The sequence below is a fragment of the Candoia aspera genome, chromosome 1 (genome assembly GCF_035149785.1).
Source record: "Candoia aspera isolate rCanAsp1 chromosome 1, rCanAsp1.hap2, whole genome shotgun sequence".
Taxonomy (NCBI): domain Eukaryota; kingdom Metazoa; phylum Chordata; class Lepidosauria; order Squamata; family Boidae; genus Candoia; species Candoia aspera.
The window spans coordinates 240191476-240218058 of NC_086153.1; the positions used below are offsets into that span (position 1 = coordinate 240191476).

General features: G+C 38.9%; 1 protein-coding gene across 1 annotated transcript in view; it reads left to right on the forward strand.

Moving 5' to 3' along the window:
• The window catches only part of MUC2 (mucin 2, oligomeric mucus/gel-forming), a 65869-nt gene extending 57127 nt beyond the window's left edge, over positions 1 to 8742 (forward strand). The window contains exons 43-48 of the mRNA XM_063317814.1: positions 508 to 630; positions 2495 to 2593; positions 3513 to 3641; positions 4941 to 4980; positions 6073 to 6202; positions 8455 to 8742. Coding sequence (XP_063173884.1) covers positions 508 to 630; positions 2495 to 2593; positions 3513 to 3641; positions 4941 to 4980; positions 6073 to 6202; positions 8455 to 8737 — 804 coding nt within the window. The 3' untranslated portion in view covers positions 8738 to 8742. The remainder of the gene's footprint in view (positions 1 to 507; positions 631 to 2494; positions 2594 to 3512; positions 3642 to 4940; positions 4981 to 6072; positions 6203 to 8454) is intronic.
• Positions 8743 to 26583: the final 17841 nt, after the last annotated feature.

The window sequence follows — 26583 nt, forward strand, 5'->3', positions numbered from 1 at the left end:
AGCATCATCTCAGGGAAAATAGCAAAACCAATGAAAGAGCTGTAGAAGATAGATCTCAGGGAGCATGCCTGCTGAATCCACCCTGGCCCAAGGCTTGCTGGAACAGCCAAGTCTTTTTCTGACACACAGTCAATCAATCAATCAATCAATCAATCTGTTTTTTTGATCCATTCACATATCCAGTTTTGTTACTGAGCTTAAATCTTTTTGGGATACTTCAGTAATTACACAAATATGTACACATATCTACCCAGAAGTAAATTCTGTTGAAACTGATCCTATAGAAAATCCTATGCATGTTTATAAGGGAACAAGCCCCACTGACTACAACAGGATTTATTTCTGCCTAGACCAAGTCTTGACCAAGGTCTGTGGCTCACAGACTGAGAAGGTCTCCTCAACAGATCATGCTGGAACTATTGTGCTGGCCAGCTGGGAGAAGATGCAGTTGTGCAGTGTTTTATCTTACACTTTGCTAATGAATGAACTCCTTCTGCTCTGTTCCAGCCTGGTTCAGAAGTCTTAGGAGGTCACTGCCAGCGATGTGCATGCACAAATCGACAAGACAACATAACTCACCTGAATATCATAGACTGTGAGCCTGTCGCATGTAACGTGCAGTGCCAGCTGGTAAGTAGTTCCACTTATGTAAGCAGACAAAGCAATATGTGGCAGAACAAACAAGTAGACAAGCAGGATTGTGGAAGAACAGCTTCCTGACACCTAGTGTTTCTGATTAGTGAGATCAACGAGCTTGAGGACAAGGCAGTCCCCACCATTAGACAGAGCGAAGTAGCCACTTCTGACAGTAAAAATGGTAGACTGAGAATAGCACTGAAGATGTAGCAGAGCAGATCTCTTCACATCCAAGCTAGCATATTGTCCTCAGATGTATTGGAGGCTGTCATTCTGCAGCCAATATTCAAGTAAGATTACATTTTTCAAAGCAATCACCTTGTGTGTGGAACTGGGATCGGGAGGTTTCTTGTCCTTTACCTCTAGCAGGAAAGGTATCTTGGGTCAACCTTAAAGTATAAAATAAATAAAAAACAACAACAAGGTGGAAAGAGAAAGCTAAAAGAGTTCAAAAAGAGAACTGAACGTCTTTGATAGGCCCTGAATGCTGAGGAGGAGGAAATAGGAAGCTTGGGAGTAGGGTGATGGGATGGAGGAGGGAAGGCAAGCAGATGTTTTAGGACAACCTCATCAATCATACTATTGTGGTCACCTGGGATTACAGGAATTGCAGTCCAAAATATCTGGAATTAGGATGCTCAAATTAGGCAATAGCTGTTTCTAATAATTATGAGCAAGCTAGCTAGGAGCAGGGCCACAACTGGGGGGTGGGGCAAGCGGGGCATGTGCCCCGGGTGCTGCACTGGGGGGGCACCAAATGAGCACTGGGGGGGGGTGCCAAAATGGGCATGGAATCCATGTTTGCCCCAGGTGATACAGACACTAGGGGGAATGAATAGTGGGCTGAGCTATCCTGACAATCAGGACTGTTGCTTCTGAAGTGCCAATGGATACATTTGGGGACAGACTGGCTTAGGGGCACTGTGCTGTCTTGGTGACTTCTTTTATCCAAGAATGAGCAATGGGTTTGTCCTAGCAGAAATTCCCAGTCATACCCAGCATTGCCCAGCACCTTAAGCTGCCTTGCCAGGAACCCAGTCCCTTTGGTTACAATGCCCAGCCACATTTATAGAAACCCAGGGCAGAGCAGGAGTGTGTCTAAACACTGGGGCTTGCCTATCACTGCCCTGGAACAGAAATGTCATCCCCATCATTCCATACCCATCCTGTTAGCTGGCCTCTCATAGGTTGTCCTCCCCAACCAAGATTAGATAGATCTTGTTGAAACCACCAGAGATTCATGTTAGCCTGATTACCTCAAGACTCACTCCCAAGGCTGCAGCATCAAAGACAAGCCCAGCATTTATGTGGGCTTCCTTGGCCCAGATGGAAAGACCCCACACCACCCTACAGAGAAACACCAGAGAGATGCCCATGCTGGAAAGAACCATATGTGGCATGGTATCTTCCTCTTGGAACAAGAGGACAAGCTGGCTGGAATTTTGCCCTTTGGGGAAAAATCTACCCAGACAGGAGGTGCCTTCTGCTCTCAGAGGACCAGTTGCCTGAGTTGCCTCCTTGATTGGCTCTACATTTCTGCTTTTTATGGAATCCTTAGGGAAAGATTCTGAGAAAATGAGTCACTGCCTTCCTTCCAGGCTGAAGGTCACTTGACTTGCTCTTTTTCTGCCACTCTTGAAGGCACAGGAGAGCAACTGAACAACCAGTTTGCATTAACTGGGTCATTCTGGCTAGCCAACAGCCCCATTAGGAAGGACCAGATTGCCTAACCCAGAATAGAGTATTTTAGAAAGGAGCATGGCTGACTGTCTGGCATTGAAGTAGGGATACTTGGTTCTATTAAATATTTTTTAGAGTCCTATTTGTACATCACAGTTGTGTGTCTCTTTCTCTGTAGGGCTATTCTGCTGTTTTATACCCTGGTGACTGCTGTCCAAAATGTGTACAGACAAAATGTGTTGCAAGAACAAATGAAAATGTCGTTATCGTCTTAAGAGTAAGGGTTTTTTTTTTCATAAAAATCTTCAGATAGTAATGCTTCTCTTGGTGTTGACAGTATTTGCTACAGGAGAGAAAGCAGCTAATGTGGAAAGAAAGAATTGGAAACTCATCAGTGCACCACCACCCTCTCATGATTTTCCTTAATCCACTATCCTCACAATGTCTATGTGAAATTTCTCCAGGGGATGTGCATTCAGTTTAAGCCCAAATGAAAAAGAAAACCAATGCAGTCCCATTCAGTTTACAACACAAAATAATGAATGCAAAAGTGATATAAGAAATGAATATTGGCATATCCATTTCCATTTTTTCCAGTTTATTTTGTCTAGTCCACTATTATAGATCGGGGGAATGACGTCCTGAGTGGGTTGTTCAGTTGTGCCTACAAGCATCAACAGGGTAGTCTTGATGGAAATCAAAAGGAAAATAACAAAGGCTCAAGGCACCCAAATCTCAATAAAATAAGGGTGAGGAAAATTCAGTAAACGTTAGAATGGAAGTAACACAAAATTAATGTGGCTTAGAAAGGAAAAGTTGAAAAACTTCATTCCTTTGCATATTCTTAATTTTTCTCATTTTCTTTTTATTCCATCCTTCTGCTATTGACAGGTCACAAAAGCTTCCCTGTTTGGTGTCTAAGTATGATTATTACTCACCACAGAAGACAAGATAAATGCCGTTCACAACACTGCCTTTAATCACTGTCTTACACAACTCTCTATAGACTCCCTGGTCTCAGCTACAAATGGCACAATAGGTGTGGAAGGGATTTATCTTTCTCCCCTGGAATAAAAACATGCCAGTTAATTTTCCTTAAGAGGATGCCTCCACTGAACGGCCATTCTGCTCTTTGTAAGACTTTTAAGAAATAGGAAGTTATGTAGTCCTGAACTTGGTTTCCTTCTTTCAAACAGCCTGGTGAACAACGGAATGATCCAAATGACAACTGCACTGTTTACAGCTGTGTGCTGATCAATAGGCAGCTGATTTCCTCTACCTCTCGGATTAACTGCCCATTGTTTAATGAGAAGAGATGCCAACCTGTGAGTTAAAAGTTGAATCTGCACATATGACATGAAAACAGCTTGATTTGATTCAGAGCGGATAGGTAGAAGCAAGAGCTGAATCAAGTAGATGTTGTGTGGCATGCTGGGACAATGTAGCATTTAATAGTGAAAAATAAGCAGCAAGTAAGGATGCTCCAAAACTGGAAAAGTTTATCATATAAATATAACAATTATTATTTATTATATTATTAATTCTAAAACTATTAATCTTAAAAATGTTTTACTCACACTATAGCACAGCTGAGCCCATAAGGTGAAAGGTGAGAGGTTTCAAAATGTCATTCCCAGAAGCCCTCACCTGGCATATTGCTCCTAGCACAGTGTGTGAGATAGGGCCCTCACCACCTATATTGCCAGTGAAAAGGGAAAAATGAGGGGAAAAAAATGAAATAACTCTCCTAGAATTCCAGTATAAAGGTGTGCAATGAGAGGTTTCAGGCCTTCCTTCCCCTTCTGAGAGACAGATCAGTCTCCCAAGAGATAAACAACATCAAAACTTTGTGGTATTTTTTAAAGAGGGAAACTATAAAAGTCCTTTTAAACTTTAAATAAATGTGATGGTATGTGGGAATGACCTTGGAAGACAGGAGGAAGATCTGCAGCCTAGGCAGTGGGTCTTCAAAGTCATTCCCACATATCATCACAATACCCAAAACAGTAACTTTCAGTGTTGATGATGCTGAAGGAAATAGATACAATTTGAGGGGGAAAATATCAGCTGATAATCTAATATTACTACAAAAAGGATATTACTACTACTACTACTACTACTGTTACTATTTTTAAAGATAATACTAGGACCTCTGGAACATTTCAGACTGATAGCATCCACTTCTGCCCTTCAAAAATGGATTGTGACCTATTCTGGTGGCAGGACAACTGGGCAATGCAGATACGTTCTTAGACTGCAGGGCAGTCCCAAAAGGATCAATACAGAATAGACAAGTACAAGCAGATGGTTGTATTTCCACTGTGGGCATAATTTTTCCCTCAAGGCATTTAGAGAGTAATGGAATCTGCAGCATGCTCATGTTTGAAAGCAGCATCTTTTCCCCACTTGTTCTTTATTTAAGAAACAAGGCAGAGGGAGAGGCTGTTCTCCTCCTCCCTATCTGTCCCTTGCAATATCTTAAACTACAAATCCCACCATTCCTAGGCAGCATGGTGGGTACTAGATTGCAGAACATCAGAGCAATCATTTCAGTACAATTTTGCAGTTCTAGGTGGTTATACATACTGTTGTTGTTGTTGTTACTATTTTTATTTTGTTTGTAGGGCACCATTACATACTTGCCTAGTGGCTGCTGTAAGACATGTAAGTATTATATAACCAAATATATTTCTGTTCCAAAGAATTAGGCTGTATATGCTGAGGAAGGGTGGGGGTGGGGGAAATTAAATTATATAAATTAATATTTATTTGAGATAGGTTCACAGACTTATACTTTATTGAACTACTGATGTTCTATTGAAATTTGATGCTCAGTTTATATGTATTTGCTTGATTAATGAAATATGTTAAAAAAAACAATTAAGAAACATGAAAATATCCCTAGTTAAGGTTGTGTTTGTGTGATTTAAAGAATGTTTGGCCCTAGATAATAAAAGTTTAGAGCTTTGCTCCTAGGAACATGGTCTCTTCAAACACTACAGTAAATGTTGCCAAATGGCATTCTTAATTGTTGGTGGGTTTATTAAGTATTTCCCTTAATTTTCCTTGATGTTTTGGGAGGGATGAAAAACCCACTGAAAATATTGAGGAAACAGAAAGCATTCCTAGTTCCTATTGCTGCAGGAACATGCCAGAACATACTTCTTTTAATCTTAATTCAGGAAGCTGTTATCTACCTGTTGGATTATAGGATTGTAAAACCTGGCTAAGGAGATGGGATGGGTTCTTGTTTTAACAAAGTCATACTATTTTTTTCAGTAAGCTTGGTGACTTGACAGCAATTTATGGATGCTAGGCAAATGGCAGCCACTGATATAATGCTTATTTTAGTTATCATTGCAGCTGTTTTAGCTAATTTTAGTGATACAGCATTTGTGTTCAGATAATGCACAGGAAAATTCTCACACTTTTTTTATTTGTTTATATCTTTTTATATCTGCTCAACATAAAACCAATGGAAGCATTCCAATTTGTGCTCTATTGACAACTTCTATGCAAAACCTAACTTTTAAAGAGCCTTGCTCATTTCATTGGAAAGATATTGATGTTGGTTTAATTTTCCTGTCTAAATCTCTGGTTTTAAGAATTTCATGTATATTTAGCTAGGTATTATCTCTGGCAAAATTTTTGAGAGAAAACTATTGAGTACACCCAATATTCCATCCAGGAGAGCAAAAAGCTTGAAGTTTATGCATACATTTGAATGACAGTCTTTTTATCCCTCTTGTTTGATAGGTATAATCATACCAGGCATCCCGTCATGCTCTCCCACCGAAACAAAGGACTATATCAAATATAATGGTTGTCGTTCAGAGGACCTTGTCCCTGTTACTCAGTGTGAGGGAAGATGTGGAACTTTCTCACTGTACGTAAAATCCTGAAATCTACTGATATGCTTGTGTGCAAGACAGCTCCACATTTCTAACTTTGTTCAAAGTTGTAGTATTATCTTTCTTTGCTCCCAGCTGTGAAAGAATGTACAGTGGTAGGGTTGCTTCTCTGGGCAACAGGTGATTTGGATAAATGAAACAGGATAATGAATGGTTTCCACATGGAAGAGTGATGGGTAAATGGATTAGAGGCTTTATGGGCAGATCCCTTATTTATAGCTTGATTACGTGCAATTGATAAGCTTGAAAGTATTAAAACTGAATTGCAGGAAATATGCTTTAGGTCTGTTGCCAAAATGATGTGATTTAGTTTTCCTTGGAAAAGCAAATTGGAGATATGGATTATAGGAAAAGAAAGGAAAGAAAACTCATATATTCAAAGAAAAAAAAGATTGGATGAAGTTGGATATGTTTGAACTAAGATCTTCCTCCAGAGAAGCAATCTTACGTATCAATTGTCAATGTGATATGTAACCACTACTATTACACCTATTCATCAACAGCTTGAATTATATTAATTATTTAATAATACAGACTATTTAAAGATTCTATCCTCTCATTGGATCTTCCAAATTAAGGATTAGAAATTTGGGGAAATTTACTGGAGGGGAATTCACAAGGCTTTGGGGTGAAGATTTCATTCAGGCAGATGTTTTCTCAGAGAAGATGCTTCTGCTGGAATTTCTCCCTTTTCCTTTCCCTGCCTCAGTCTATTGACCCAGCCCACCTATTAAGCTGAATCACCTGTAATTTGGAGGAACATTTTCACAAAGTCTTATTGTCCTAGTGGGAGAGAAAAGATAGGGTAGTAATCTTCCAAACATTCACTTCAGCAGGTAAATTTCTGGATCCAACCCTCCGTGGCCATGTTTTCTGGTGGATTTTTTTAAAATGGTAGTGCAATTGGTAGGAATATAATAAAGTAATCTTGCTGTATAGGCCAAATAGTTAATAGTGTTGCATGTACAGAGGGACAATGTGTAAACCACCCTTTGTAACATTGCAGAAATCCTATATCCAACGTATTTAGCATTTGAAAGCATTCACAGTGGAGCAAAAGTAGAATCAATACAAATTTGGAATTGCAATTCTTTTTTTACCCTTGTTATACAAGATTGGCTGTCTTTGTTAAATCTTCAAGAAATAGAGGTCGCTTTTTTGTTGTCTATTTTTGGTAATGGGAATTTTATATGAACCTTGGTATGAATAGATAGCCATGAATATGGCAAAGATCCTTACGATGAGTTGTGAAACTGCCTGTTGCCAGATAATCTGAAGTAAAACTACAATGCATGCTGATAATCCTTCAAAATAAGCAAATCTGACAATGAAAACCAAACAGAACATAGTTAAGGAAAAATCTAACAAGAACAATCATAACAATAGCCCTTGTTAGTGTTCAGAATGTTTTATACATTATATAATCACCACTGAGTATTTCCTTTACTAGGAACCAAACAAAATGTTATATTAGACTGTGCAAGCTTTAAAGTTTTCTTCAGCTGAAGAGATTTTAGATCATTTAGATCATCTCTCTCTCTCATAGACCAGCATGACTACTTATATTACACATGTATACTTATAAGTATTTTTTATTTTATTTTTATCTTGCCTTTATTATTTCTTATTATATTTACATATTACATTTATTATATGTATTTTTATAATACTTACATTTTATATATATATATATATAAATAACACTTATATAATACTTATAATACATATAATACTTACATTATAAATATATAATACTTTAATACTTACTTTATTATATGTAAGTATTACATATATTCATTTATAATCTTTAGAATATTCCAGGAAGGAATGGCTAATGTTCACCTAGTGAATTCATGGTAGAGACACAATTCAATCAGTGAACTTTTTTTTTTAAATTAGTAACTCAGTCTTTAGCTGATTTTCCCCAAGCTCAATCTGACTTGGATACTTTGGTTCTTTTAATTATCCTAAGCAAAAATCCTAGCTTTGCTGTCTTTATTTAAAAGATTGAGTGCACAATATTTAAAGGGCATCATATCTTGGCTGGATATTATAGAAGGATGTAGCGGTTTAAGTTTCTAGCAAATTAATGGTGCAGATTTTTCTTTTCTTATGATAGAGCTTCTGTAATATTACATCCCCAGTCCATAACAAAAGCACCATCTTTACAATCACACATAACATTAGCACAACGTAACTCTTCCTTCATTTTGCATTATAAAAACAGATACTCTCCTGAAGCTAACTCAATGACACATAAGTGCAGCTGCTGCAGAGAGTCAAAGACAGCCCTGAAAGAAATCACACTGCTGTGTCCTGGTGGGATCAGAAAGAAACACCGTTACCTCCATGTGGAAAGCTGTGAGTGCCTGAACACGGAATGTGATGTTCAGCCAAGCTCATCAGAAGAGTCTAGGAAGAGCAGAGAAGGCAGCATGGAACAGTCCCAGGAAAAGGAGGTGAAGGAACAGGTCAGGAGAGCTCTGAAAATTATCAAGGGAAAAGCTTAAAAGAAGGAAAGCGTTTGAGCATAATGAGATAAGCAATATGTTAAATATGGGGAAATGTACTGCGACTATACATCCTATTATAATCTAGCACTTTGCCTTATTTTCCACAGCCCTCTCAATCTGTCTCCTCTTTGAGTGTCCTTTAGTGTGCTCACTTATTTATTTGCATTAAAAAGCAAAGGAAAAATATTTCCCCTTATATATATAAAAAATGAAGGATATATGATCTGCACTTTTAAATAAGTTTCTTTCACTTTAACTAATTAAAGGCACATTTCAAAAGCAAGTTTCCATTTCTGGTTTTGTTGACACATTTTTGAGTTCTTAAATCTTCTGCGTCTACTCTTATAAAATGTATGCTTCAGAAGAAATGCTGCTGATCATCCAAGAAAAAGCCGCTAACTTGTGGACTTTCCAGAGGAGTTCTGCTGGGTTTTGGTCCTCTGATATTTTTTCTCCTTCAGGGTCTTATTAAAGTCCATTGTGTCACGAACACCTACATGCATATGGCAGATAATATTATCTGAGAATGTTTTTCTTCCATCTGATTGCCTGCCTCCCAGATATGTGGTTCATTGCAATCTCAGATGATATGCCCAAGACTCAACTGCTGATCCTTCCTCCCAAACCAACTTCATTCTGATTCCTGTCTGTATCTGTGGACAATTGCATTGACTGTGCTGCCAAAAAGAAAGAGCTGAAAAGTCAGAAAATATTGAAGAGAAGATGGGGAAAATGCACATACTATCAAGAACATACATGTTAGTTCCAATTCCATGCAAATTTTCATCAAAGATTTATGTGCTATCTGATTCTCAAAACACAATTTTCCTCTTATCCTCCAAAGGTCAGGCCCTTCAGGAACATAATATACTGCAAAATATAGCCTACATTTTACATATATCCTAATGAGGTGAGTGAATCTGAGCGATTTTATCTGACAGATGCTAAGCAAATTCCTCTGCATGCCCCTGCAAAAGGTTCCCCAAGACCTTTTTATCCAAGATGGCTTGTCACCCAAAACAGGGCTGCGGTGGCAAAAATATACTATTACTAAGCTTGTGCAGAAACAAGATATTATACTCAAAAATAGCAATTTATTTTATAAAATAAATAGTCAAAATAACAATTTGTACAATATCCCTAGCTACATTTCTTGTTTATTTCTTAGGATGACCAGATATCTGAAGCTAAACCCCCCTACTTGTTTTCTTGGATGATTTTTCCCCAGCTGCTTGTAGATTATAACCTTTTACCAGAGGCAGGAATAATGCTTCCTAGCCTTAGTACCCCTTTCAGATAAATCACTGAGTTAATGTTTACACTGAGTATTAATATAAAGTAAATGCTTCTCTATGGCAAATGATCCATGAAAACTGTTCTTGCAAAGGCCATAGATCTGGAACATTCACATGTACCTTACTTTGTAGGCCAGGGGTGAAAAGCTTTAAGCTTTAAGCCTGACATATCAGTGTACTAGGAAAATATATACTGTATAAGCTGCAATAGTGAAAGCTTACTGCCATAACTTCTATCGGATGCAGCTCTTAGAAATTTCAATAATGGTGTCAATAAATACAAAGCCTCCTCACCCCACCTCCAAATATAATGATACAGAACTTGATGCAAGTTTTCACTTAAAACCACAGGATCATAAAGAGGTTATGTATTCCTGTTATAAGTCAAACTCAAATTCCTGAATTTAAAAAGTGCTATTACGTCTCCCATCACTTTTCTTCTCAAGGCTAAACACTCAATCCCATCCATATTTCCTCATAATTTTCAGTTTTCTGATGAGCTTTGTTGCCCATTGATAAACACATTATAATTTCTTTGAATCCTCCTTAAAGTACAGTGCTCAGGGCAAGACATAATACTCAAGGTGAGCTTTGATCAGCACGTAATAAAGTAAAACTATAACTGAAGGACTTGAGGGCAGCTCCTAGGGACATCCTGAACATGAATGATGAAACTCTAGACTAAGATTGGTTTTCTTGACAAATACCGAAAAAAGGGAAAAACTATTATTTAAGATAGACTTCCCGAACTTGGAATCCTCTAGACTATATGATCATTTGAAGGACAGTTGTGTGAAAAATGGAGCAGGTATGGTACTGGTCTTCCATAGGGCATGTGGAGAACAAAAAGGTGAAAAGGCAAAGTCAATTTAGGAAAAATGTCCTCATATTATGAGTTAATTCAATAGCCATCCTTAGATGGAAGTTAAATCCTATGTACTCCTGAGAGTCTCAAATACTCCCCATTAATATTGGAAATGGTTCTGCAGGTTTAAATCTCTGTAGCAGCATCATAATATCCCAGATCAGGAGGTTCCGGGAAAGGAAGAATTCTCAAGTCCAGTATGAGCTCCAGGCAATTTTCTGGCCACTCTCCGTTCCCAGGAAGGTTTTGAACCTCCTCCTTGGGCTGACATTTCAGTTTCCTCTGCATGGGTGAATAAATATCTGGTAATTCAATAGTTCTATCTATGTGGTTATTAAGAGTTGAAAACAACTTGATGGCATATAATCAATCAATCAATCAATCAATCAATTCAATAGTCTGAGAGCCAATATGGTGTAGTGCATTTGGACTAGAAATCAGGAGACTGTGAGTTCCCATCCTGCCTTAGGCACCATACCAGTGGATGACCTTGGGTCAGTAACTCTCTCTCAGCCTTAGGAAGGAGGCAATGGGAGACCACTTCTGAAGATGTTGTGAAGAAAACATGACAAGACAAATCTATGCAGTCACCAGGACACATGACTGAGTCAAAGGCATAAAATGAATGAATAAATTCAATAGATACTATTTATCTTAGTTTGGTTAATTCTTACTGCCAACCTTTTCCGGGGGCGGGGGAGGAGAGGCAGATTCTCTGTTATTTCAAACACCTCCATGATTATCCCTGCAATTCTGACCCCCAGTCTTCTCTAGGTTTCTAGCTTCTCTCAACTCCTTTATCTGTGCAAGAATCTATCTTCTGTAACCTACAGTATACTCACAGATCTGGAAAAACCAAGCCTATCTTGCTTATTGGCAAAATTATCCAGGAAATGAATTTACTGTAAAGTTCACCAGATAACTGAAACCGTTTAGGTTCTGATCTAATATCCTAACTGCTGCATCGCACTCATCCACCCTACCACATCCAATAAGCATATGGTTGGCCACTGGGAGAAACCAGATGCTGGGCTAGAATGGCCCTTGGCCTCATTCAACAAGGATTATTACTATGCTCTTATATTCTTATATATACTACAGTTGAGCTCATTGGTGAGTTACACTGAGAACCTCTAGTGTTCCCCCCCATTAACAACTAGAAAGGGAAGTAAATTCTGATGTCAAGTCACATTGATGGTGATGACAATGCACACACACACATACCTTTTTCTCTTCTCTCACAGAAAAAGATACTGACCTAGACTTTTCTCTGATATTCTTTTTCAATTAGCAAAGATTTCTTGTTCATTTACATAATAGGGAGGGGTTGGTGTCTTGTGAACCTCAATTGCAGGATATGGTTTACCATTTCAGCTGCTGTATGTGAAAACTGGGTTCAAAGTGCAATGCACAGATGGAAGAGAAAGAAAGAAAAAATCCACCTTTCAAAGCTATTCATGGCTTTGGAAGTTCCCTTCCACCAGGATAAATATGTTGACATCCTGGTCTACGATAGCTGGGTGTATGGCCCTGTGCATCCAGCAAATCTCTTGAGAATGAGCCCTATTCCAACTTAATGGCACAGGAACTGGTGGAATGTTTGAAAAAGATCGAGAATCAAGTGTTTCATTTACTTATCTGGGTTTCTTGGCACCTGACTGGGGGGTGGAACATTTCCAAGCATGAAGAAACTTAGCAGAGTCAAAGATTAAATTCAAGAGCATAGAAACCAAGAACCAAATGCCTTTGTCATTTTAAATCCAAAAGAAGCATAATCTCTCACCCAGCCAGAACAAATCAGTAAGGGGAAATTCTTAAGGTTCCATCTTCCAGATGTAATGTCTTGTTCATTGGCAACATTACTGAAGTGCAAGATGTGTCCATAACCATTGGAAGAAGTATTTCCTTAAAGAGCATTTTATGTTTACTGCCCAATAAACTGATAATGAAAATGAAAGGAAGGAAGTCAGTTGTGGATTTTATGCTTACTCGGTGTTTGCTGCAAAAGTAAAACTTGTGTGCAGATAGGTAAGAAAATCATGTTCAGTTCTCAAATGGTTAGAAATACTTTTTAACTATTCATTCCTGATCTTAATGTAAGTAAAAACAGATGACGTACCTGTGAGCAAGTTCCATAGATTTCAGTGGAAGAGATTAGCTCTGTGCCAGACTTGCTTTCTGAATGCAATGAGATATTAATAGTGTTTTGATCGTGCCCTAACTTTTAGTTATCTAAAATACTGCTCTAATTTTAGACTTGCTTCTCATGCAGTTGTTCGTATTCAGTTTATCCAGGAGAACTGCATAAATTGCACATAGCTCATGAATGTGCTGCTTGGAGCTTTCAAACAGTTCCTTTGGAGCCAGTCTTCTATTTCTGAACTGAGAAACATATACTCATCTGTCCCCTCTAATTCAAAGTATTTTTTTTTACCCTGAGATGCTTTCCCCCCCATTGTGCATTAGGAGTACTTTGTAGGCACAAATGCTTTATATTTTAGTCAGTTTTTATTTTTAAAACCTCTGATGTTATAACAATGTCTTCCATAATATATGATCAGCATAGTTGAAAACGAATTTCAGTATATTATTATGGTCTTACAGTATTATAGTGGACATTCTGGGAATTGAACTGGCCATGATCTGCTGGATCCCAAACTGTTGCCTCATACCAAGTTCCCAGTATCAGCTCCCTTGTCTGCATTAGTCTTAGCTGGAGTAGACCTTTTCTAATGAGGGCACACATAGGTGGTAATGTAAATAAACTATACGTCCATCTCCATGGTACTACTACTACATTCCTCTTCACTACTACACTTCACTCTTCACATTCCACTTTTAGAGATTGATTTTCTACTTCCACCCCTTCATCTGCAGGTAACCAGCAGAGCTGCTGGAGACATTCTATTGCTGTAGCATGTTCCTTGGGTCTCTTTTATGCTCCAAAAGCCCTGATGGCCACCATTAAAATCACCCACATTGGCCTGGAATCATGCTGCTTATCATAATAATGACAGCCAACTTATCAATGAAGCAGCATTCCCTCTGATGCCTCTCTTTTTCTTTGGTAAACCTGCCGCTTCAGCCCAAGTAATGGAATGGAGGGGAGAGGATGTGTGTTAAAAATAGGGAGTAACCAATACTGGGAAAGGTTTCATATTCAGAACCTCCTCAAACTATGGTTTTACTCTACCAACAGGGGTAGGTGATGGTTTGTAGTGGGACGGGATAGTGAATTGGTTGACTGGAAGCCTGAGAAAGTCATGGTTGGATATTGTTGATGAAATCCTGGAAAAGAGGAGAAAAGTCTAAATAACAAAAGGCAAAGTATGGAGCAATGATGGACATGGTGAAAACAAGGAGGGTTTGACAGGATGGAAAAGTATGACAAGGTAGTCTAATGAAAGGTGTGGATTTGGCTTTGTTTCCTTTTCTTTTTCTTATCTCATGTTTAAGTTCTTTGACGTACTATTTTTACTCCTTTTCTGCACTCTGCATTGACATTGCTTACCAAGAAAGAGAATAATGTGATATGTATATATTTTTTTCTCTCTCAAAGTGAGATCTGTATTGTTTATCACTGTGATAACTAGAAAAAAAAAATCTTGTTTCTAAAAAAAAAAAAGGCTGAGAAGGCAAGAAGGAAGCTGTTCTCACCTGTAGGTATTAAGCTATTAATTGCTTAATACCTACAGGTATGATGACAATCTGAATCTTTCTGAAAAGCAACCAGTGAGGCTGTAACGTGTCTCACAAAGATCTCATGGAACATTTTGTAGTCCACTTGAGAATAGTGTGATATGCGCAGATGACACAGGAATTCAAGTCAAGCAGAGGGACTTCCAAAGATCGGAGAAAAATGTAGTTCCAGTATGAATCTACTCATTTCTGTAATATTACAAAACCTACAATCTGTCTGTCTGTCATGCAGGAAGAGAGGGCTGGGAAAAGAACTGTGAGATTTGTGTCTGTAGCATGGAGACTCTGAACATTTCTTGTTCACCTCACATTTGTTCAAAGTCTCCACCAATCATTTGCACTAAGAAAGGATTTGGTCCTGTTCTGTGGGCACAGTCAGATGATCCCTGCTGTACAGAGATGGTCTGTGATAAGCAATTTCATCAGCAAACTTTAGAGATGCCTTGCCCATAGCAGGAAAACAAAACAAAACAAAACCCAAATGTTTTCAGAATTAACATAAGGCAGATGTATTGCTTCCCCTGCACCCTAATTTGTAATCCAACACCACTTGTTTAAAAAGGCAGTGACTTGTTCCTTGACCATGCAGAAGAACTTCCCAGCCTGTGTCATTTGGAAGGAGCAATAAACAAATACTGAAAGTTCCCTAGTTTATCTGTTTTTGTTTTGTTTTGTTTTGTTTTTACAGAAGGTCCTGCCCTGTGACAAGACAGAAGTGCAATCCTGGCCTCCAAGTGATAGCATCCATTTCTAAAGATGCATGTTGTCCCATTCATTTCTGTAGTAAGTTCTGTTGGCAGATTGCTAGGAAAGCCTTTGGACCAGGAGAGATCAGAAAAGTCACACACCAGGCATTTCTATAAAAATAATTTTATTTACAGAAAGCAAAAATATTTAAAAGCTTCTGCATTCTTGCAGGCTCTCAGTGAGAGCAGCTCTACTCTCTACATGCCTACACAGAAGGGAAACTGAAACCAAAAAACAAGTCCAGGCAAGTTCTTTCCCCCAGATGCAAAAAAAAAAAAAAAAAACATTTGAAAAGGTGACAGTTGAATTCAACCTCTTCACCCGGCCAAAATGATTAGTTACCATAGTAACTTGAATCAGTAGTAGAAAACATTAACACTCCCCTTTTTATACTACAGAATAAGATGCAAACCAACTTGCTTTGTTAACTCTTTGTGTCTTGGTACAGCAAGAGGTTTGGTTAAAATATCAGCAATCATGTCTTTTGATTCACAATATTTTAACATTATTTCTCCTTTGCTTATCATATCTTTGATATATTGATATCTAATATTGATATGTTTTGTCTTATTTTTGCAGGCTTCAGATTTTGCCATACCAATGCAAGCTTGATTATCCTCATAAACAGTTATAGGCTGGTTCACTTCCATGCCTATGTCTTTTAACAAATGTTTAAACCATATAACCTCATTACAGGTTTGTGTTAGAGAATAAAACTCTGCTTCTGCAGTGGAAAGAGCAATGAGTGTTTGTTTTCTAGAATGTCAGCCTAAGCTAGATCTGGCAAATTGAATTAAAATTCCAGAAGTGGATTTCCTGTCACTTACATCTGCTCCCCAGTCAGAATTGGCAAAAGCCTGCAATTTCTCTGTTCCAGAGGCATTTAGCTTCAGACAATAATTCTTTGTTCCTTGCAAATACCTCATTAACCTCTTCAATGCTGCTTTTCCAGTAGATGTAGGCTTCTCTACCTGTCTACTTAAAATGGCCACAGAATTTGAGATATCTGGGCGAGAATGATTTGCAATGTACAGTAAACTTCCAATTGCAGATCTATATTTCTCTGCCTCAGTTAATTGAGTTTCTCCTATTTCTTTCTGAAAATCTGTTATCATCGGAGTAGAGACTGGTTTACAGGCTTGCATATTAAAATCCTCTAGGAACTTTTGAATTTTACTACGTTGGTTTAACAGAAAGCTACCATCCTTCTCCCTGTGTCTTTCCAAACCTAGGTAATTTGTCACAATTCCAAGGCTTTTTAGTATGAAATGACTTTTCATGCAGGCTTCAAAATCAAGCCTTTCTTTTTCTGTTGGTGTGAACAGCAGCAAATCATCAACATAAATGGACAGATACATATAGCCTTGTTTGTCTTTCTTCATATATACACATGGATCTGCTTTTCCTTTTTCAAAACCAAAATTCTGCAGTTTTTCATCTAATTTTTGGTTCCAGGATCTAGCAGCTTGTTTTAACCCATAGATTGACTTCTGCAGTTCACAGACTAGATTCTCCCCTTTTTCATAGCCAGGGGGTTGCTGCATGTATAATTTGTGGTCTAAATCACCATAGAGAAATGCAGTTTGAATGTCATAGTGGTGAACTGACATTCCTTTGAGTGCAGCAATTTTTAACAGTAATCTAATTGATTCACCTTTAGTAACTGGTGCAAACGTCATGTCAAAGTCTAAACCTTTCCTTTGAGTGAACCCTTTTGCAACCAACCTTGCTTTATATTTTTGGATTTTGCCATCAGCATCCCTTTTCAGTTTGAAAACCCACCTACAACCCAGACAGCGTTCATTTGGAGGTAGATTTACCAGTTTCCATGTTTTATTTTCTTTCAAGGATGCTAATTCCTGTTGCATGGCAGAATGCCAATTTTGTGCAATCTCAGGTGGTAAAGCATTCACTTGTTCTAAAGACTCAGGTTCTGTGAATATGTGAAAAGCCTTTACTGTTTCAGCCTGAAAACGTGATGGAGGAACGCCTTTAATACTCCTCTGAGATCTGCGAGGTAATACAGGGCTTAAATTTTGACTCCTATCACTTTCCTGAGAAGCATCTGTCTCATCAGACAGATCTTCAGTTTGCTTTTCTGGTTTAATGTCCTCATCAGGCAAAAGATCACCATCAGCAAGTCCTTGCTGTTCTCTTGTGGTGGTCAGATCAACTGGAGAGCTAGAATTTAATCTCCCCCAGTTTTGTTCAGCAAAAGAAGCCCTTTTGCTAATTATTAATTTCTCTCCCATTATGAACCTGTAGCTCCTTTGGCTTTGTTCATAGCCAACAAAGATGGCTTTCGCTGTTGTGGGGCCTCCTTTCTTTCTCTGTTGTTTTGGAATGTGAACCCAAGCAGTGCTACCAAACACTCTCAGATGGTTTACCTTTGGTTTCACACCATAAAACAAATGGAATGGAGTGTCCTGAATCACAGAGTTATACAATCTGTTTTGTACATAACAGGCAGTGGACATTGCCCCTCCCCAATACTTAAAAGATAAATGTGAATCTTTAAGCATACATTCCATCGCATTTTGCAAGGTTCTGCCTTTTCTTTCAGCAACACCATTTTGCTGAGGGGTGTAAGGGTTAGAAAGAATTTGTTCTATCCCCTTTTCTGCTAGGAACCTTTTGAATTTGTGAGAAAGGTACTCTCCTCCTCTATCACATTGGAGTGCAGATACAGGCCTAGGGAATTTTCCATTTGCCCATGTCACAAAACTCTTAAATTTCTCTAATGCCTCATCTTTATGTTTTATGATGTAGATAAATGTGTATCTTGAGAAATCATCAGTGATGGTCATTGCATACCTTGCTTGTCCAAGACTTGGAGCAAAAGGACCAATAATGTCGGAGGTACAATTTCCAAAGGTCTAGTTTTAACTCTGTCACTGTGCTTACTCACAGGAGCGTTTAGTGTTTTGCATTCTTTGCAAATTACATAGTCTAAGTATTTGTCACAGGGTTTTATCTTTAGGTCAGCACACAGCTTTGGCATTTGTGCTATATACTTGAAATCAGCATGACCAAATCTCCTGTGCATCAGGTGTACACATTGGTCATGATATGGCGTGTTGCCAACTGCAGCCTTGCAGTTTGGCTTCCTTGCATTTTGCACAATGTACAAGGAGTCTTTTAATATACCAGTAGCACACAATTTCCCATTTTTTCGTATCTCACAACCATTTTTCTTAAATGTTATCATATACCCTGTTGCAGCCAATTGTGCCACAGGTAAAAGGTTTGATTGTAAATTTGGCACATACACCAACACACCTTTTATAGTTTCTCCCAAGCAGGATAAATACAAGTCCCATAATTTTGGTCACAGACCCATCAGCCAAAGATACACTTTGTCTTTCAGTTTTAGACAGTGACACAAAAGAGCTTTTACAATTACATAAATGACAATTGGCCCCAGAATCTAACACCCATACATCAGAATTACCCTTCTCAGCAACCTGTGCAATTTGGCTTGTCTGAAGAGCCTTCTTCTGTGTTGCCCTTGTGTTCTTCTTCTCTGTCTTTCTACTCTTGGGTCTCAAGGCACAGTCTTTCTGCAAATGTCCAGCTGAACCACAAGTGAAGCATCGCTGGCTGGCTAGTGCTGTGGCCTCAGGTTCCTTTCCCTTCTTTTCCCTCATTTTCTGGTATTGCAGCTTTCCAGAAGAGATGGGGGGGGGGATCTTTCCTCTCTCTTCTCCCATTCAGCGAGTAAGCGCTGTGTAACATACGATGGGGTGAGGTCTGCTTCAGGCATAGCCTCCAGGGTACAAATCAGTGTGTCCCACGTTTCATTCAGTGAGGACAGGAGGATATAGGATTTTGTGAGAGGTGTAAATTCCATTCCTCTCTCCTGCAACTCAACAAACAGCTGCTGAATATAATGCAGGTGCTCAGGAAGGCTATTTCCTTCTGCAAGGTAGGCTTTGTACAGCTTTTTTGTCAGGGTAACTTTACTCCCTGCTGTTGCCTTTACATACAAGTCTCTCAAAGCATCCCAAAGTTGCTTTGCAGACTGCATACCTCGCATGTGGACTAGCTGATTGCCCTCAACTCCCAGGATAATGGTGGCTCTAGCCCACTCATCCTGTCTCAGCCATTCAGCACTGGGATTTTGGGGGGTTTGCTCACCAATTGGCAGCCAAAGATTCTCTCTGCGAAGATACATCTCCATCTTCAGGGCCCAATTCAAATAGTTGGTCTCTGATAGGCGCTCCAGAGGCATTGCTGCGGGCTGGGAGGTAGCCATGGCTTCTTCCTTCTTTTGCAAGTCACCTCAGCTGGCTTCTTTGTCCTTTAGACTGGCAGTTGCTGGAAAATCTCCAGGTGGCTCCAAAGAAAATCTTCACAGGTCTTTGCTACCTGCCTTTAAATTGTGCATGAGGTGTAGAGCTGATCTCTCTATTCTCTCTGGGTTTTACTGGGCTTACTGGGCTGCTTACTGGACCCATAACCTGTTGGCAGATTGCTGGGAAAGCCTTTGGCCCAGGAGAGATCAGAAAAGTCACACACCAGGCATTTCTATAAAAATAATTTTATTTACAGAAAGCAAAACATATTTAAAAGCTTCTGCATTCTTGCAGGCTCTCAGTGAGAGCAGCTCTACTCTCTACATGCCTACACAGAAGGGAAACTGAAACCAAAAAACAAGTCCAGGCAAGTTCTTTCCCCCAGGTGCAAAAAAATTAACATTTGAAAAGGTGACAGTAGAATTCAACCTCTTCACCCGGCCAAAATGATTAGTTACCATAGTAACTTGAATCAGTAGTAGAAAACATTAACAAGTTCCACATTCATATCCATTATTTTTAAGTGGCAGCAGAATAAGGCTGCTGTCCTTAGGGAATTACTTGGGAATAAGTGACATTGCATTCAATAAGATTAATTTTGAGTAGTCATGTACTGTATAGGCTTGAGTTGTGGGATCCCAGAATTTTACACTTAATTTGCAAGAAACGTTGCCCAAATCCCTGGATCAAAATGCTTTTTGCTTTTTTGGCAGAGGATCTTTACAGAAAAATGACAGAAGAGCTACATAACCTGTTCAAGAATATTCCGATATTTTTAATCGTTATTTTCCCTTTACTTGTCCAAACATGTTTGTGTATTTAAGGGAACTGAGTATCTGGTAAGGCTTGTTTTAGTGCATTGCTTGGATGGTGCCTTAATTAGCAATCTGCAATAGATGGGGGTGTGTGGGGGTGTGGGGGTGTGGGGGGGCAGGTAGGCACAAATACAGGTCTAGGAAGGACTTTAGTTATTTGAATATTACTGTCTTTTACTGAAGTTTATAACTAAATTTCTTCCTGCACATTAGAGATTACAGTAGTTGTATTTTGGTGATGTTAATTTATCTAGTTCAGTGATCCCAAACCTCTGTGCTTATGGTACATGTAGTATTTTTAAGAAGTATTATATGTGTGATCACACACTAGCTGCTATGGCCACAGTGGTGACCACACAAACTACAGTGATGTCAAAATGGTGACACATGCATGGTGATGACATCATGAAATCATGAAAATGTCTCAATTATGTACCTCTGTCCTGATGTTTGACCCTAGTACTGGACTCATGCTATTATACACACTTTATAATTTGGCCCCTTCCTGCCTCCTGCATGCCCAGTTACAAAATGCTGGGTGTGTTTCAACTGTCTTCCACTGACCTTACTATACTGCAAGGGGCTGCAGGACCCTGTTTAAATTCAGCTAACTGATATTAGAATGAATTTTCTCACCAGCCTCTGTTGAGAAAAAGTTCACTTCTTCCCTGTCTAGAACAATGCTGCTTCTCTTGACTTTTTGGTATAGAATTAACAGCAAATATAACCACACATTTAACATTGTATTGTTTATTCCCTAAAAAGCCCAGTCTTATTTAACAATGAAATCTGAGAAGAGGGTTCCATCTTGTTTAGGAACGTTTGGAGGTCATCCTGCTCAGTTTGCTTAATGAATTCTTTCCTTCCTTTTTTTGTATCTCACTTAAGTCTGGATCACTGGTATATTTGGATTTGTGTCAAGAATGCATACGTACCAAGCCACAAAACCCTCAGACCAAAACCAACCAAATACAACACAAGCCAATAAAATGCTCAATTTATCCAGAGCAGCTACAACTGTTATTGTGCTAATACTCATTTAAGGAAATATTGTGTTAATATTTTATTCAAGGAGGAATGTAATCCTGGAGGTTTTTGTTTGTCATATGATATGTTTTAAGGAAAAATAACATCAGAACAAGGATGTGGAAGATAGCATAGTGTTCCTGGAGCTGTCTTGATAAGTGTGATGTGTTGCACATGATGAACATCAGCTAATGAATGAAAATGTGCAATAATTTTATTTGGTTCAGATAATTACTTAGTTCTTTCTTGAACTAGAAATAAATCGAATACAGGTAGTCCTCATTTAGTGACCACAATTGGGACTGGCAACTTGGTCATTAAGCGAAGTGATTGCTAAGTGAGACTGTGGCTGTGCTTACAATCTTACTTCTACTTCCCTTTGCTTTACAGACCTGCAAGGGTCATAAATGCAAGGATTGGTCGTAAAGTTACTTTTTCACTGCTGTTGTATCTGCAAATGGTTGCTAAACCAGGCAGTTGCTAAACCAGGACTATCTGTAGGCAACAGCCTGAAAGTCTTATTTACTTATTAGATTGTTGCCTTCCTATAGCTCAATATGGTTTTCTCTGTTTGGAGAATGAGTTCCCACTGCATGATCAGAAAATCCAAATTGCATCCCCAACCAGGAACTTCTTCAGAGCCTGAGTCTGAAATGGAGTTGACCAGGACCTAGAAGGATCAGTGCAAAGTCTTCTAAGCCTCTGATGCACAGAGGATGGTCTGTGAACCTTCTTAACTTAGGCTCCTCTTGTCAGTATCGCTTGCAAGGTTGGTTGGTTATTTATTTATTTATTTATTTATTTATTTATTCAATTTGTATTTAATGCCTATCTTGCATATGTGACTCTAGGAGGCTCAGACAGTTAACCTCCCCCACAAATACAAGTAAATAATCAAACACTAACCCAAGAAGCCATTAAATCATCTTAGAAATTAAAACAATTAAAACCCTAAAATGTCCTTGCCAGGATTTTTAATGTCTGAGAAATCTGTCAGTCTGTCTCTGGTGATTTTTTTTTGTCTAATGAATCTTCCCCAAAGTGTTTTGAGAATTCTCATGAATTCAGGTAGCTTTTAAAACATATTCAGGATTTAAAGTACAGAAGGCTGCACTCGGTAAAGTTCAATGATACATAATTTACTGTAGCTAACTGCAGCAACCAAGTAGACTTTTATGGATGTGAAAATGTTGAGGTACACATACAGCCATCCATCTGGTAAGGCCACTCCCTCACAGTCACTTGTGTGTATCCCATTGCGCATGGAGATACCCTGTCATTGAAGTGAAGAGGCAACATGCGAACATAAGAGATGCATAGAAGCATTGTTGCTGTAGGAATCTGGGTTCTTTTTAACAAGATAATTGACAGTCAACTTCTTTTCATCCTCAGGGTTTTCACTATATCCACAAAAAAGGAAAGTGCTGTGGTGCAGGCAACATGTGTGGCAAGACTTTCATCTGGAATAGTGACCATTGTCTTAAGTGCTGCCTATGTCATGAGTACTGATGGCAAGCAGGAGGGGCCCCCCATCCAGGGTGGAAAACGCATGCGTAGTACTGAGGAATTAAGCAGCCATTCAAAGAGACACAGATCAGACCCGCCTTAGCTTTCGGGGTTTATCTGTCTGGGTTTTTCCCACGCTGCTTCAGTTTGTTAGGATTCTGTCTTATGTAGCAGTAATAAACACTAGAGACCTACTCCTTGTCTCAGCGTGATTCCTGACTGTTAGGACAGCCTCCTTTGCAAGAACTACATTGGAACATGATTGCTCAGGAAAGTTTCCTTGAAATCAGAGGATGCTATTTTCTCCCCGACAATGGAGTGTAAACTGCTTCCTTAAGTATGTACAATAATAGCATGCATTCCAAAAAGTGTGCATATAGAGCAATGCTGCACAGGTAGGTCTCAGTTAGTGTGGTTCAAGAATCCCATGAAATGGTCGCATTATTCATATTTGCACAATTCAAAGTGATATTTCTATGGAAAATATGATTCCAGCTCAACAGAAGTGAATGAAAAAATTAAACATAAATTTTATATGTATATCAATGAAATATTATACTAAGGGGTAAAAAGGATACACTTACAGTATAAGTTTATGGTTAACAAAGTCACAGAATAGTTAGAGGAAGCAAAAAAAAACCCCTTTAATATAGATTCAGGCATTCCAACATCTTGCCCTATTTAAGAGTTGCTATGGCCACATTCATGTTCAATTACATCAAATTTTTGCTCTAATGTAACAAGCCTCTTCTTTTTTCAACTTGTATTGTTTTTCTCTGATAGAATCTTTCTTTTCTCCATTTTGCACACACAAGGATTAGCAGTGTCTAAAACCCCAACTGCAACTGCCCATGCACTAGCCTCAATTGTGCACATGCTAGCCTGGCATTCACTGAATTTTGGGTCACATTAAAAATGAGCTGGTATCAATTTATAATTTGCACTAAATTGAATAATGGCTATGCTGGCTGATGATATTGGAACTGAAATCCAACATATCTGGGGGTCACTAGTTTGGAGTAGGCTGTAATACTCCATGTAACAGTATAGATCTCTGTAGCCAGCTAATATTGGCTATATCATAAGAATTACCTTCAAGGAGCATTTTGCCCATTGCAATTTATGCCTGGAGACAATAAAGATACCTTGGTGTTGAAGTCACAGTTCATAGCCAGTATAATGAATACTCATATATATATATCTCCCCACCATACTCTACTTGTAGTTTTTTACTTAGCCTTGGCTGAAGTATCAATTATTTTCTGGTCTCTAAGATAATATACATAAAATGTATGTAAGTGTCAATATTAATTTTTCATTTTCTCTGAAGCTGCAAATCAGGTTTCTGATAGATTTTTGTATATTTTTCTAAATGGTGCACAGTGTCCCTTCATTTTTCCTCTTGCACAAAAACAGTATGCAAATATCCAAAGGAGGATTAATCATTTGGTTCCTATCTTTTGTACTGCTAACAGATCTACCTTCTTGTGTGTGTTTAAAAATAATCATTCTGATTAACTTATTAAAGATAAGTTACAGCCATAAGGACCAGCTAAAACCCAACTACAAATATTGATTTCAAAAACTGTTCTTTGAGCTGAACATTAAAAAAAATGGCATATTACCACATCGATAGATTCATGTAATCACCAGGAGTCAAGCTCCACTTGTGGGAGTCTTTTTTCTTTTTATAGTTAATGAAATCGTACATTTCTTGATTCACAGATATGAAAGGAAATGGGTCTGAATACGTGGCATAAGTATCCTATCTTAGTTTATTAAGTCACAATACATGAGAAAGCAGCCACTGTAGCCAAAGAAGTTATTTGTTGCTGATCTTTTTGTTTTTTGGTGCCTCTGAGTCAGAGTTGACTCCTGGTGACTGCCTGGACAAGTCCCTGCAGTTTTCTTGGCAAGATTTCTGAAGTGGTTTGCCCTTGCCTGCTTCCTAGGGCTGAGAAAGAATTACCTGCCCAGGGTGACCCGGCTAGCTTTTGTATCTAAGGTGGGACTAGAACTCATGGTCTCCCTGTTTCTAGCCTGGCACCTTAACCACTACACCAAACTGGCTCTCTGATAACCTTGCGTGTAGGATTTTACATATAAGTTATAGGGAAAAAAACCACTTTAGATTGTGAATAACATTACCAGGGGGAAAAGGGACATGCAGCAAACCCTACACTCACTCGCACTGATGATGTTACCTATTTGGGCAATGAAACATCTGCAAGCAAACAACCAAGCTCAAAGAGCACCAGGAACTCCATAGATAGATTAGCTAGCTAGCTAATAGATAGATAGAATGTGCAGTCTGCAAACTGTGACATTCACAGCCAGCTGGTCTGCAGGCCAGACTGTCAGACCCATGTGGGAAGGTCAATCCACATCGACAGGTGAGGATGCAGCTCTAGCCTCATTTGCTCTGTTCTGCTCTTTCATCTACTCAGCCCCATTCATGTATCCCAACATATATATCAGATAGAATTGTAAACAGATACTCCTGTCCTGATGTATCCCTACTGAAGGTTTAGCATGACTGTGAACAGATGCTATATATGTACAAATTATCTGCACGGATTCCATCCACCAGTGAAATGATAGCCTGCTCTCTTATAGCCCAGACTGAAATCTTCTCAAGAACACTGAGATGTCTATATACTTCTGTTTTGTGGTTGCTGGTGTTTTGTTTTGCAATGGCTGATTTATACAGCCGCAAATGAACATGGTAGCTATCAAGACATGTGTGCCTCCACACAAACACACACACACACACGTGCCCCTGTTCTTTCAGCCAACATGGCAACATTTATTTATTACATACAAGTTGCCTTCTCTTTACAGCCTATTCATAACAACTTGCCAGGATGATCAATGTTCGCCAGAAATTTATAGTGCCATCCTTTGATCTTCACTGTATTTTGGTGCAGAAATTGCTATGAAGAGGAGAAAAAGGAAAAGTACAATTTGCACTAAGCCAAAGAAATGGGCAGATGCAATTTAGTTATTGAAGGTTATGCCATATACATATACATATACATTCTATGCTTAAGGGTATAGGAAATGATGAGCCTCGTGTGGCGCAGAGTGGTAGGCAGCAGTATTGCAACTGAAACTCTCTCCACAACCCAAGTTCAATCCCAGCCAAAGCTGGATTCTCAGGTAGCCAGTTCAGGTTGACTCAGCCTTCCATTCTTCCGAGGGTCCCCCCAAAAGGTCAGACATGACTTTGTGCTTGCACAGGGGACCTTTCACCTTTCACCATAGGAAATTAAGCTTGGGGAAAATCATTGCAAATGCTTCATTGATGTCCCCCCCCCCAGATATTCCTTTGTCACTCATAAAATGAAGCATGGATGCCAATGCTGCCATGCTACGAAATACCATAAAGAGAGAGGGAATCTCATCTGCAGCAGAAGGAAACAAATCAGACATACATATCTCCATATAGATGAGTGTGGCTGCTTGGATATTCCATGCCCCACATAAAGCTGTGAATCAAAAGCATCATCAAAATGTCTTCAACTTAATATTCATCAGAAAAAAGATTAATTTCTATGTTCATGCAAGCTTATATGCTCCTTCCCCAGTGAAGTGA